Source organism: Saccostrea echinata, unplaced genomic scaffold (assembly GCF_033153115.1).
Source record: "Saccostrea echinata isolate AGI-Se365-2 ecotype Australia unplaced genomic scaffold, CSIRO_AGI_Sech_v1 ptg000015l, whole genome shotgun sequence".
Taxonomy (NCBI): Eukaryota; Metazoa; Mollusca; class Bivalvia; order Ostreida; family Ostreidae; genus Saccostrea; species Saccostrea echinata.
The window spans coordinates 11794608-11810533 of record NW_026889764.1 but is presented as its reverse complement, the minus strand read 5'-3'; the positions used below and the strand labels follow the sequence as shown (position 1 = coordinate 11810533).

The 15926-nt window shown below is 33.4% G+C and overlaps 1 protein-coding gene across 1 annotated transcript; it reads left to right on the top strand.

Moving 5' to 3' along the window:
* The first annotated feature begins 2036 nt into the window (after positions 1-2036).
* On the top strand, positions 2037-13299 carry LOC133187625 (uncharacterized). Its single transcript, XM_061323044.1, has 2 exons — positions 2037-2053; positions 11214-13299. The coding sequence occupies exons 1-2, from the start codon at positions 2037-2039 to the stop codon at positions 13297-13299; spliced, it is 2103 nt and encodes a 700-aa protein (XP_061179028.1).
* Positions 13300-15926: the final 2627 nt, after the last annotated feature.

Genomic DNA, 15926 nt, shown 5'->3' with positions numbered 1-15926 from the left:
AGCTTACCGGTAGGTCATTTTTATGATTGCATTTAAATTTTTCATATTAACTTTGAAAACTCAAAATAAATGCTCGTTTCAATGGAAAAGTAATCTTTTGTTATAAAATGAAAGATACATTTTTGGTCTGTTCTTTATACTTTGATAAAACATAACCATATTCTCATTAGTAAGTATCAGTCTTTGATTAGGTATTTGAATGTTATTTTAATGTTATTTAATGTTACACTGTAGTTCAATAGTGGTTGCAACATAGAAATATACCTTGTGACATGAACAAATTAAGGAGGCTGGGGGGTCAACAAATTAACCACAAATTAACCACCAGATTTAACTTATTTTTTTAGATATGATATCTTAAGCTGTCAACTATCATTTGGCAAAGAAAAATTTCAAAAATTTTAGTTTTAAAATTTGATCATTTTCTATATCTTCATATGGAGCTCTTCTTCTAAAGGAGATCAATATAGTCTAAAAATGGCCACAACCCCCTAGCCTCTTTAAGTCTCTGATGAGGTACTTCGGTTAAATCATTGATGTCCGTGTGTTAATATTACAATTCTACAAAAAAAGGGAAAACATAAAATTACATATCATATCTAAAACTCAACAAATTCATTTGTAAAGTTGGAAACATAATGAACAATTAATAAAAAAAAAAATCCATAATGGATGTTATTTCAATAGTGGTTGTAACCTGGTTTTGAATTTGAAATGCATTCTTATCCACTATTAAACTAATTATTTTAATGGTGAATGTTACTTTAATAGTAGTTGCCACCAAGATTTTAGTTTTGAAATGCATTCTTAGCCACTATTGAAATAACTATTTCAATGGTGAACGTTATTTCAATAGTAGTTCAACCAGGTTTTTTAGTTTTGAAATTCATTTTCAACCACTATTGAAATAATTATTTAACAGTGGTCGTTATTTCAATAGTGGTTTTAACACAGCTGCTCTTTCATTAAAAATTGAACTCGTAAATTTACTTACCTTGCAATTGGTCATTTGCAAAATTATGTTGTTAAAAAACATTCTGATTGTACACACAAGCACTCTGAAGTTGACATTAAAAAGGTGCTTGAGTTTCTGATTGACACTATCTATGTAGTTTTTGGTGACCAGGTACCAATTGAGCCCCGTAATTAGAAGACCTTTTTTTATATTAAAAATCTTCTCAAGAACCACTGGGCCAGAAAAGCTGAAACTTTTGTAGAAGCATCTTGGGATACTGTAAATTCTAAATTGTTAAAATCATGATCCATGGGAGTAGGTTAGGGCCACAATAGGGAATCTAATTTTTACATTGAAATATACACGAAAAATCTTTAAAGATCTCCTTTTCAAGAACCACTGGGCCAGAAAAGCTGAAACTTATACGGAAGCATCCTGGAGTAGTGTAGATTAAAAAATGTCAAATCATGACCCCTGGGGGTAGGATGGGGCCACAATAGGTATTACATGGGGGAAAGTCTGGTGAGGAAAAGCAGGACCAAAATTACTCAAGTGAGCGTTGTGGCCCATGGGCCTCTTGTTCTGATCATGACAAGGAGTACAGCGGGTCGGCAGGGAATCCTCACTCCTCCATAGCACCTGATCCCACCTCTGATGTTTCAGAGGTCTGTGTTTGCTCTGCTCCCGATTTGTATTGTTTGAATGGACTTATGAGCTTGAATACTGTACGTTATCTCCATATTTCACAATATTTTTTTAAGCAAGACCAACAGTGGAAACAAATACTTTAAAAGTGTTATAAAATTTCCTATTACGACACAGGATGCAATCTTACATTCAGATAAGCAACAGATAGTGATGACAAACTTGTTCATCAAAATGGATTCACGCCGAGAATTAATCTTTTCATGTCGCATCAAATCAGGTTTTTATCTTTTTTTATCTTGTGCTTCTAACCATTTCATTGTTTTAATTATCCAACTGTACAAAGTTTAATTTTTTATTGATTTTACCTTTATTTGAAACATAATCGAATGTAATCTATGCATTGTAGGAAAACCTTAGACATATATCGATAATGATGGCTTTACGTATCAGGTACTTCATTTATTTATATATTGATTTTATTGTATTTGATAATTGCATATTCCTTTGAATTCTCATGTAAGTATCAGGTCAAATACACTTCATTAATACTGAAGTATTTCTGAAGCTAAAGACATTTAAAATTTTGTTCAGGGATGTATTTTTTCGTCTGATTTTTAAAAATACATGTTCAGTGTATATGTAAAATTGAATATAAGAACAATAAGATTTCAAATTTACTAAAATTTTATGTTTATTTTTTATCTGCTTTCTGTTTTTTTTTTAAATATCTTCTTTTAAGGAAAGAAGACATCTTAAAAAAATAAAACAAAGCACAAAAACAGAAACGATAAACATAAAATTTTAGTAAATTAGTTACCTTTTCGAATACTGATTGCAACGTGATCAAAATCTATTATCAAGCCCTTTACTTATACGAGGGGCATCTGAAAAGTTCTGAGAACTGTTTGATAAAATATTAACCGTTAAGCGGAAATTGAGTTTGATATCAATGGAAAGATAAAAAAAAAAAATACACGTATTGTGACGCCAGTTTCTTATTTTTTCATAATTCGGAATTTCATAAATATTATGGATTCTGTAGAGGATTACGCCAGGCGATTGGCCAGACATGAAAAAGAAGACTTTGACACTTTGTTAGAATGGATTAAATGTATCAGATGTTTGTTAAAATCGCGCATTAAAGGATTGAGGGGCAATATGAGAACCATCTATCCTTCTGTATTCAATAATCCAGAAGTGAAAAAAAATTAGATAGATTACATGATCAGTACGTACTGGTCCCTGCTAACAAAGCAGGTAACAACATTGTCTTTGTTTGTAAGGCTCATTATATTATATGTATTTTAGATGAACTTGGATTGAATTCTACAAGTGGTAATCCAACTTATACTCATAGTCCTCTTTCTAAGGAAGAAATTCTTCAAAATCATATGTCAGTTTTAAATATTTTTAATATTCCCAACAACCAAAATGAATTTGAATTACCATATCTATATTGGATTCCGAAACTTCATAAAAAATCCTTACAAACAAAGATACATAGCGGGTTCCAGTAAATGTTCAACCAAGCCTCTCTCTTTACTCCTCACTAAGATATTAACAGCAGTGAAGGGGAAACTTCAAGAGTACTGTGCAACAATATATTCGAGAAGTGGTATAAATCAGATGTGGATACTTAAAAATTCCAAGGAACTTTTGGAAAATTTGAAATCACAAGATTTTACCAAAATCAACAGTTTTAAAACTTACGACTTTTCAACTTTATACACAACCATTCCCAACGATAAATTAAAATCCAGGCTTTTTGATATCATTGACAACTGCTTTTTCAATAATGGAACTCGTAAATTTACTTACCTTGTCATTGGTCATTCGCAAAATTATTTTGTTAAAAAACATTCTGATTGTACAAACAAGTACTCTGAAGTTAACATTAAAAAGATGCTCGAGTTTCTGATTGACAATATCTATGTGGTTTTTGGAGACCAGGTCTTCAAACAATCTATTGGAATTCCCATGGGTACCAATTGCGCCCCGTTATTAGCAAACCCTTTATTGTATTCATATGAAGCAGAATTTGTCCAAAATCTTATACGTGATAAGAAGAAAATACTTGCTGTGGCCTTCAACTCGACATTTAGATATATCGACGACACATTGTCAATTAACAATTGTTATTTCCATTCTTATGTCGATACGATATATCCCGGTGAACTTGAGATAAAAGATACTACAGAGTCTGACACATCTGTTTCATATTTGGACATTTTACTTGAAACAGACGTTAATGGTAATCTAACAACCAAGCTTTATGATAAACGTGATGACTTTAACCTTTCAATCGTCAACTTCCCTTACTTATGCAGCAATATACCTTCATCACCTGCATACGGGGTTTATATCTTTCAGTTGATTCGATACGCAAGAGCATGCTCTACGCATGTACAATTTTTAAAACGAGGTAAATTATTGACAAAAAAGTTATGAAACAAGAATATCAGTAGTCTCGTTATATGTCATCATTTTGTAAGTTCTATGGTTGATACAGTGACCTTGTCAGTAAATACAATTCATCATTGAGTCAAATGCTGACTGACGTTTTTCATACTAATTGATAGGCCATTATTTACACACTGAATTGTCGACGGATTTTCCCGTTATTTCCCGATCATGACAAGGAGCACACGGCGGGTGTGACCGGTCGGCAGGGGATGCTCACTCCTCCATGGCACCTGATCCCACCTCTGATGTTCTGGAGGTCCGTGTTTGCTCTGCACCTATTTTGTAATGTTTAATGGACTTTTGAGCTTGAATACTGTTTGTTATCTCCATATATTTCATTTTATGACGTAATAACTCCAAAATATGACGACAGAATCCCGTGTGTTTAGGATAGTGATAATAAAAATGACGTTACAAGAGACACAATTTCAAATTTTAAAGTCAATTTTTTCTCATTACTCGGATGCACGCTAACGGAGACAAATGCCAGATGGGATAATGTTTACATAGACTACATTCTATCATATGGTGTTTTTTATTTAGGAGATCCTATACATGTAGGTCTGAGATGGTTTAAGAGTGTATCAAATATAGCATGTTATTATCGAATCTCGCTCAAAATATTGCGTAAATAAGACAAAGTTTACAATCAAAGGAGAATAGTGGACGGTGTTACAAAATTTGCTGGCATTAATTCGTCAGCTGATTAAACTAATTCTGTGGAAACGATTAAAACTCAAGAGAAGTTACGTTTAGGGTGCCCCATTTTTTCTTGTAAAAACCAAAATGGCGCCGGCATAGTTGTAACCCCACCATAACTCAATATATTTGCATATTTTAACTCATGGAAAATAAATAGGATTGAACATGGCAATGAATCGGATTCATTTTTTGAGGCGAAAGTCTAAAGCAATAGTGAGTTTAGGAGCGCCAAAGTCGAAATAATACGGAAAAAAATACGCACAGAAACAAGTCCGGGGGAAGACTTTTATACGTTTTATTCCTAAACGGTAAGAGTTCTGTTACTCAAGATACATTTGTGGAAAACTGCATTGAAACACATCAGTTTTATACAGAATATGTTTTGTTTAATACAATGGAGAGCTATATAATAGAGCGAAAGTCCAGCTGTATCACATAAATAAAAATCTGAAATGAATGCGTATGATAGTATAGCCGGACATAAACCGTGCTTATATACCAACCATAAAATGAAATATGGAATTGTAGATAAACAGTACCATTATTTCAGTCTTACTCTACCTCAATACAAATTTTCTTTGAAATATCTTTTCAAAGAAGCCTTTGACAGCACTTTTCGATCTTCTCATGTGGACAAAAACGCGACTTTTCAGTATGCTAAACATTCGAGATTCAGACGTCCTTTTCGGAGTTGATACGTCATAAAAATAAGAAAGTGACATCGAAATAAGTGCAAATTTTCCAGCTCTTTTCAATGGTATCAAATTTATTAACTTTTATGAAACAGTTCATATTTTATCAAACACAATTCTCAGAACTTTTCAAATGCCCCTCATATATATATATATATATATATATATATATATATATATATATATATATATATATATATATATATATATATATATATATATATATATATATATGAAATATATGGAGATAACGAACAGTATTCAAGCTCAAAAGTCCATTAAACATTACAAAATAGGAGCAGAGCAAACACGGACCTCCAAAACATCAGAGGTGGGATCAGGTGCCATGGAGAAGTGAGCATCCCCTGCCGACCGATCTCATCCGTTGTGTGCTCTTTGTCATGATCGAGAAATAACGGAAAAATCCGTCGACAATTCAGTGTGTAAATAATGGCCTAACAATTAGTATGAAAAACGTCGGTCAGCATTTGACTCAATGATAAATTGTATTTACTGACAAGGTCACTGTATCAACCATAGAATTTACGAAATGATGACATTAAACGAGACTGCTAATATTCTTGTTTCATTAACTTGTTTGTCAATAATTTACCTCTTTTTTAGAAATTGTACATACGTAGAGCATGCTCTTGCATATCGAATCAACTGAGATGTTTGCTCTGCTCCTATTTTGTAATGTTTAATGGACTTTTGAGCTTGAATACTTTCGTTAAATATATATATATCAAGGTTGGACGGGAAATACAAGTAGTGGGAATTGCCAGTGGTAAATACCGGTATTTCCCGCCCCGATAAAATGCTACAAATTTTCTCTTAGCTGGGAAATACTGGGGAACACAAAGTCTCATTTTTTTATTTCTTAAATTCATTCAATTTATACAAAATTCCGAAATAAAATAAACATAAAAACAGAATTTGAATATTATTTAATATGTCTCAAACTGCAATTTAACATATTCAGAGTGTATCACTACTCATGGTCCCTTACCAATAGGCATTCTGTAGCAGAACATTTCCCTGGCTCTATTTTGAGAACAAAATTGAAGCTTTAGCTTATTCAAATTTCTTTTCAGTTTTGTAAAATTATTAAGCTTTATTATTGATTATAAACCCAAGAACAAAATAAACTTGATTTAATCCTTATATAAACACTGCAGTTATATATTACAATCAATCATGTTATTTTAGCAAATTGCTTTTTTGTACTCCTGTTTTAGAGATAATTAACTTGAGTAGAACTGAAAGGCCTTTGGTTTGATATTTACACCATATTCTACACTGAACTATTTTCTGAGATCTTTCTTCAGTTACATGAATAAACCCAAATGGGATAGCTGGATTCATTTCATCATTTCATGGACCTTTACACACTACGTCTGACTAAAATATGGATCAAAATACTGGGAAATAAGAATTAGCTACTTATATACCTACATATTTCATAAATTTAATCATATTTTTGGGCACAGGACGAAAGACCATCTTTAAGCAATCGCTTAATGGTGGCTTAATGGTAGCTTAATGGTGGCTTATAGAAGTTAATTCCTTTAAGCCACCATTAAGCCACCATTAAGCTGCAGCTTCTAGGTGCTTAATGTCCAAACTTCATTAAGCTACCATTAAGCCACCTTTAAGCTACAGCTTAATGGTGGCTTAATGTCCAAACTTGATTAAACCACCTTAACGCATCCAGTATCAAGTCTTTAAACTAACTTGTTAAGTTTGAAGTTGTTTCAGTATCATTTACGCAAATACTTATTCAATTCATAATTTTTTTCTCGCTATTTCTAACATTTTTGTCAATGCGTATAAACTCGGGAAATGAGAACAGCTTCACCAAATGCCTTAAAATTTTCGCTCCCTAAAATCAGTTTGTTTGAATACGTGTTTTAAAATTATTTTTATCCATAAATACATAATATATATTATTTTTTTTAAAAATCACATATTTTTCTTTCGTGTTTGGAGAGCCACGTTCCGCCGCCGAGTTCATAGGAAATGTTTTAATTAGAGTCATTTTCTTCTGGAATATCTCTAAGTCTCTTAATTTTTCTTTGGGTAGAGAAATGTTTAAGATAGAAAAAAATATATAGGTATAGATTATATTGCCAATCATTGAATTACTTCATGAATAATTTGAATAAATTCGTGGTTAAGTGCCTTTATTTTTTCCTTTCTTTTAAAATACTGCAAAAGTAAGAATTTATTTAAAATAATGCAGATGTAAGAATTGATCAAAATTTAGTCCGTCTTCAATGATTGTTATTTCAAAATCAATTTTCAGAAGAACAGCCGATCAGATTAAACAGGGCATCCGAACAGATTTATACACATTGAGAAGCGGGGTAAAATAATCAGTGTACAGTATATCGACTAGTTAGACAATAGACCTTAATTAGGTGTCCCCACCAGTTTCCGATCAATTAACGGGAAACTATACACGGGAACGTACAGTGACAGATTTTGATGATATATTATTTTTACAAAACTTAAAATTTACGCAAGCATATAGCAAATTAGAAATTATGATTGTACACAAAAAGACAATTATTTTGATACCCATAATGATATAAAAAGAATTAAAACTGGAGATGATGTGTTACAAAAATATTTTATAACTTATTTGTTACGCAAAGATTGTCAAAAATCGTAAATATCGGCAACATATTTATAAGAACTATAATCTGGCTTTTTTCCCATCGTTCTCTGTCGATGATATATTCCTTTTTAATAACAAAATTTTGTTATATCTGTTGAATTTCAATCTTTTCATGCTTATAAATCTGCGAATATCAGAACGAGGAATTCAGTTACTTAAAATCAAAAAGTTGTTTCACACCATCACACCGAACTCCGGTCCACGGTTAAAGAATATTAACGTAATATAAAACTTTATAAAATTTTCTCTTTTTTTTTTAAATATATATAATTATTTGTGTTATTGATTAATAAATATAAACATAAGAGAAAAATATTTGTAACTATTTCAAACAAGATTTGTTAAAAATAAAGGTTTTATATTTCACTTCACAGCCTCGATAGCTCAGTGGTTAAAGCGTTCGCCCTTCAATCCAAAGGTCGTGGGATCGAATCCTGTTGGGAATGCTTTTTTTTCATTTTTTTTTTTAATTTCGTTTCTTTTACATTATTTTCGCCGAATTAACAAACGTATAAACTCGACATTTATAATTTTTGTGAAGAAATCGTTATAAAAATAATATTTAACCCATAAAAGCAGTTTTATCGACTGCGTAATGGTGACTTAATGGTGACTTAAAGGTCGTTTAATGGTAGCTTAATGGAGTTTGGACATTAAGCACCTATAAGTCTAGCTTAATGGTGGCTTAATGGTGACTTAATGATTGTCTAGAAGCTACCATTAAGCACCTATAAGCCACCATTAAGCCACCATTAAGCTACCTTTAAGCATCCATTAAGGACATTGAAATGGCTTAATGGTAACGTAATGGTGGTGTATTTATTACTTAAATGTAGCTTAAAGGTGCTTAATGGTGACTTAAAGACAACCATTAAACCATCATTAAGGACCTATAAGCCACCATTAAGCCAAACTTAAAGGAAGTGTTTCATCTTGTGGGGGGTATAGGCATGTAGTACACCTTATTGATTAAGATATTTACAATATCAACCAGACCCAACATGACACAAAGCAGTCCCAAAGCAGTCCCATAGCAGTCCCACAGCGGTCCCAGCAGTCCCAGCGGTCCCAGAAAGCAGTCCCAGAAAGCAGTCCCAGTGGGCGGGGTTAATTATTTTAATGGGCGGAGCTTACTCAGAAATGAGATTACCGATAAACAATGTAACTATAAAAGGCAGTTGAAATTGATGATGCATTTCTTTCTGAGTAGCATCGACAAATTTTTACAATTCTTACGCGACAGTCATTTCTGAACTGTTAAGAAAATCCTAGTACGCATATAGAAACAAATAATAATTATTGAAAGAAGAAGACCTTCACACCTACTATTTAAACACAATTATGTGCTATTTTAATTTTTCGCCAAAATAAATCATTTTTTTCTGTGATTGCTATTGGTTTCCATATTTATTTATTTATTTATATTTTAAAGAAAATTAAACTTGAATTTGTTTTTATTAGCTTTAAATAGATCTTATAATTATAGAGCAAGGCCGATTCACATACTATACTCTGAATGCATTTTTCTTAAGAATTGCAGCTTTTGAAAAATTCCTTGTTAAGTTTTGCCGAATATAATATTTCAGTCATGATTTTTTTCACTGACTTGCCAATTTAATTATTGTTAGATTCTCTATGTAACAGAAAACAATAACACTCAGTTTTAAGTGTTTTATCATATAAACGTTCGAGTGTGTATCTGTAAATCACGCGAATGTTCCCCTCAGATTATGTTCAAAATTAATTAATCCCGAAATAAATTTATTGAAACAAAGATTTTTTGCAGTACATAGATTGAAATTAGTGTCATTGTCGACCAGCGTGTTCAGTGATGTGTAACACTGATACCCAAATAACATGCATTGACTTTCTGCTAATCATGCCCAAAGGCAATTGAAACCTCAGGTGTTGACACCATTTTATACAATTGTATTGCATTTTATTAATCGAGCAGGTAAACACAAACAAATAAGAAATAAGTCACAATTCCCGATATTTTCAAATGTTTATTTTTTAAATAAATAAAATATTTTAATAAGTTGTTTATAAATTAAAAACTACATGTAATTCATAAATAAATCCCCAATAATTATTCACATTGTTTATGTGATGAGGAATGGTAGATTAATTTTATTTCTTGATCAATTAATTAATTACAATTTATTAGGTTTTGTTTGAGGGCGGTAAAAAATAGCATGGAATACTCTTTTTTCTAGCATGGTATTAGTTTTTTAATTGAGAAAAAATCCATTACAGTATGTCCCCCTGAATATCTTAGTGAAATGACAAATTTGCTTGATTTTTATTTGTTTTGTTTTTTTCATAGTGCTAATGCAAACTTTGAGTAAATAATTTGACAGCATTAATTAAATAAATAGGCCTAGATAATTTTTTTTCAAACACCTGTATTAAAGTTTAATTTAAGGAATAAAAATCATCTCCTGACATTCTAGACTAAAATTGTGTAAATTAACAGCCCCTGAAGACGTTTAGTAATTACATGTATAACTATCTCTACCTATTTAAATTTTGTAAGAAATCCTTGTTTTATCTTAAACATCTCTCTGCTGAAAGTAAACAAAACAACAACAGAGAGCCTGTAAATTCAGAATACACAAGGGGCGGAGCTGTCATGTCACTCAGAACCTTTTTCACGCAAGAGTGAACAAAGCAGTCCCAGGGACTGCTGGGACTGCTTTCTAGAGCAGTCCCACAGCAGTCCCAGAGCAGTCCCATAGCGGTCCCAGAGCAGTTCCAGAGCGGTTCCAGAGAAGTCCCACAGCAGTCCCAGAGCGGTCCAAAAGCAGTCCCCGGGACTGCTTTCTGGGACTGCTTAGGTGTCAGGTTGGGTCTGGTTGGTACTGTACCTAGTATCACTGTCCCTGATTAAGTGAATAATACACACACACACACACACACACACAGAGAGAGAGAGAGAGAGAGAGAGAGAGAGGTGGAGAGAGAGAGAGATTACTCAAGAACCCCTGATCCTAGGGCCATGGATTTCACAATTTTGGAAGAGGCAGATAATTTACGATGGTTTATTGAGGGATAACCTGAATTCCTTTTACAGATTGACACTACTGGTGTTGGTGGTGCATGCATCCAAGCCTTCTGCCACACATACGTGGTGGGATAGATCGATGGATGGGCCAACATGTAAAGAGCCTGGGACTTGTAGCGAAAAAGACAAGACTTGTGAATGCTACCTCACAATAGAACACAGACTTACGCTGATGACGTTACCAAATCCCGTTCTTGTGTGGCCAAAAAATGGCAATCTTTATCGTTTCGATGATGAAAGTGGAAGCTCCCCTCTACCAGCTAACAGAACACAAAACGTTATAACTGCAGATGGTTTTGGTTCTCGATTAGTAATAACTGTAAATGGTTTGTTTCCAGGCCCTTCAATAGTCGCTCATGAGAATCAGGATATAATTGTTCATGTCCGAAATCTTATGCATACAGATTCGACAACAATCCACTGGCATGGAATACATCAACTCAATACTGCATACTCTGATGGAGTGGCATTTATAACTCAGTGTCCGATACTACCAGGTCAAAACTATACTTACAGATTTAAAGCGAAACCTCATGGAACCCATTTCTACCACGCTCATATTGGAGATCAGCGAAGCATGGGACTCTATGGTGCGCTAATTATATATCCTGAAAATAAATTTCTCTCCCAGCCGCAAGTGGGATTCACTGTGCTTTTACAAGACTGGAACCATAATGATGACCCGGAGACTCTATACCAGCGTATGCTCAATGGTGTTTATGATCCTGGCACAAGAAAATTAATTCCGACGACATTTTCTGTGGATGGTGCCAATTTTAGCCGATTTCATTTTCATTCCGGATTGATTAATGGGATGGGTCGTTTTTATGATACTTCATCAACAAGCAATGGATCACCTTTACAAGTTTTTGAAGTAGATCAAATGAAAACCTATAGATTTCGTGTAATAAGTGCAGCAACACTTTATCCCTTTCGCGTATACATTGAAGGCCATCCCGAATTAACTATACGAGCTTCCGATGGATTTGAGATTGTTGAAGGGGTGGGAAAACAAAGTAAAGATCTTGTTGTTGAATCGTTTATCATTCATCCAGGGGAGCGATTCGATTTTACTGTACGAACATCGAAAGAACCTGACACCTACCTCTTCGTAGCCGAAAGTCTTGAGGTATTGGATCCTTCCCTCAACGAATATCATGCTGCCGAGGCAATCATTCATTATAAAGGCTCTCCATTTAAATATCCTTCAAAGGCAACTCCAATTACTTGTTCGTCACAGAAACCTTGCTACACATTTAATTGTCCTTATTTGTATTATCCTGCAGAATCATTTAGATATTGCATGAATTTTGATGACGTTTACAGCAATGAACCATCATCTGATTCCACGGAAATACAGAATGTTTCAGAAACCTTATTTTTCAATTTTGCGTTTCCTGGGGATCATGGTTATACACCGGGTTCGGTTAATGGACATGAGTTTGAATTTCCCAGTGAACCAGTTTTGTACAGATTTTCAAATATACAATCAAGTTGCGAAAATGCTAATTGCGGGATTGACAGCATATGTAAGTGCACGTATTATGAAAAACTGGATAAAGGAAAAGCTTATCAATTTGTTTTAACGAATATAGGTAACGGAAAAGGTTGGTCACATCCAGTGCATTTGCATGGTCATTATTTTTACGTTGTCAAGATGGGATTTGGTTCTTATGATCGAACATCGGCAAAGTTTATCTCAGAAACAAATGATATCCAATGTCAAGGAAAGAGCAACAATAGCTTCTGCAATGCTGAAATTTGGAGAAACAAATCATGGAACAATGCTGATTCTATTCCCGGTCTAAAAATGCAATACCAACCACAAAAAGACACGATAATTGTTCCAACAGGCGGGTATGTTATTGTCCGATTCAAGGCCAGTAACCCTGGGCCATGGTTTTTTCACTGTCATATTGATCTACATAATACTAACGGAATGGGCATGATTCTGTCAGTACCGTCTAACTCAACTGGTGCTCCAAATTTTCCAGAACCTTCACATGGTTATACATCGTGTTGGTTAAATGAAATAAAAAACGAACAATCAAATGGTGGTGAGTATTACCAAAGCTACATTATAAAATTCAAGTGAATCATTTAAGTTTTAATATTTATATAATATTTTAAGATGTATATGTATATATTTTTTATAGATACTGGTAATTCAAGATTTTTGGGATTAAGTGCCGACGTATTAGGCTGGACTCTTGTAATTACCATAGGGATTGTGATATTTGCCATTGCATGTCTAATTTACGCAAAGAAGAAAAATAAATTTCCCTTTCGTCCTAGTGACAATTATGAAAGAGTACAGTAAAATTAACTGCCAGAGATCAAAACATTTTATTATTTTTTTTTTACATTTAATATGACATAGAGGATAATTTTGTTTCTAATTGAATGTTCCAAATTATATGGGAGGATCCCATATATTTCATAATTAAATTCTCTCTTTCTATTAACCTACTCCCTATTAGAGTTAGGATAGGGTTTTCTTCACATGATGTGACTCTCTTTATCCTTCCCTTGTGGTATATTACAAGGACTTCTTACATGCTCCCTTCATCTCTCAGAAAAATACAGATCCTATGCAATAAAACGGATTGGTTTGGTTGAAGCCGAATTTGTATATTGATGCTAATTTAAGGCGAGTTTAATAAATCAGTTATTTGTAAAAATAAAATCTAATTTTCTTATAATATGTTTTTTTTCTAGTATTGGCTTAGTTTCTTGTTTCTTATTAGGTTTTGATTGCTCTGTTTGAATGATACTTAAAATGTTTTTATTAAATCTTTCATCAGTGAAGTACTGTAAATCATTTATTGAATAAAAATTACGTTTTGTCACAGTGTGAAAGAATCTGGTACAGTGTGAAAGAATATCAGAAGTGCAACAAAACTCGGGATTTTCCTTCACTGAAAAACACTCCCTGACCTGTTATAAGATAGAAAGAGTAAATGAACCTAGCTACAGATCTGTAGCTCGTTGTTCTGAAAAAATTGGGATGGACGACCAGAGAGCTACAGTGCCACCCATTGAAAAAACTGTATATTTATTGCGCACAAAAAGTTGCGCTCGTTACTGGATTTTAATTTCTCCAAATTCTTACCTCAATTACAAAAAGGCTAGATTTCATAAAAATCCTTACACCTCTATCAAATTCTCTCGTAGTTGACATCTACACGAAGCGCGTTGGACCGCAAACCAAAATGGCAGTATAAATAGGCGGAATTTTCGTTGGCCTCAATTTCAGGGCCAGGAGGGCTATTAACAACACTTTTAAGGAATGTTTTGTTGTGGAAACGGTAAAAAAATATGTTAGGAACACACGGTAAGTAATATTTTGAGCTGGCAGTTTTAAAAACTGGTGGAAATAAATCGAGAAACAGAGCACTTTTTTGTGCGCAATAAATATACATTTTTTCAATGGGTGGCACTGTAGCTCTCCGGTCTGTGACTATTTTTTTTTTTTTCGGAGAGCTATACAGTTCTGCAGCTAAAATGAACCATACTGACAGAGACTGTCCAAAGTTTTCCGCACTTTTTTTCCTAAACGCTTGCAGATATTGAGCTGATTTTTAATATGTGAGTGTATTTTGATGAGTTACAGAGCAGGTTTGCATTTCTTTCCGCTTCAATGATTTTTGGCGGAATCACGACCTTTACAATTTTTCAAGGTTTTCCGCAATTTTTTTCTAAACGCTTGCAGATATTGAGCTGATTTTTGGTATGTTACTTTACCTTGATGAGTTATATATCAAGTTTGCATTTCATTCCGCTTCGTTGATTTTTGACAGAATTATGGCATTTTCAGTTTTTAGCCGGAACCAGATTACACTTGCCGGTAGGGGACTAGTATTGCTAATGCAATACTCTCAGAATGCTTGTTTATATTACAATATATTATTATCATCTGTATATGGGCTTTGTGTTTCTCAGTTGATTCGAAACGCAAGAGCGTCTTCTACGTTCTACGTACAAGCAATGTCTAAAACGAGGCAAGCTATTGACAAATGAGTTGATGATATAAGGATATCAACAGTCTCATTTGATGTCAACATTTCGCAAATTCTATGGTCGATGAAATGATCTTGTAAGGAAATACAATCTATCGTTAAGTCGAATGTTGACTGACGTTTTTCATACATTATTTTTACACCGAATTTTCTACTGATTTTTCAGTTTGTCCAATCTTGACAAGGAGCACACAGCAAGTGTGAGAGCGGTCGAAGGGGATGCTTACTCCTAAACGGCACCTTATCCCACCTCTTATATTTTTGGAGGTCCGTGTTTGCCCTTCTCCCATGTAATGCTCCAATGAACTTTTGAGAATGATCCTTGTTCGTTATCTTCATATCTAACCTCGTGTTTTCAGCACACAATAAAAATCGAACGATTTGTTATAGTGGCTTTTGATTAAAAACTGTTATCTTAATCTTTTGACATTATCCTTTTCGTATTTTACTGATCATATACCTAATGGCCAATTAACATGTTAACTATATGACAAACGGGAGGACGATCTTATAAACAGAGGCAGGATACTGACAAATAAGATGATGTTACAGGGTTTCAACAGTTTCAATCAAAGTCAGTATTTTTGAAAATCCCTGGGTCATTATAATAACCATTTTACATAACACTTTTTCTAGTATTTTTCCTTTTTTTTTTTTAAAAAAAAATATTTTTTAAGGTTATGCATTTTGTAATTTTAGAATC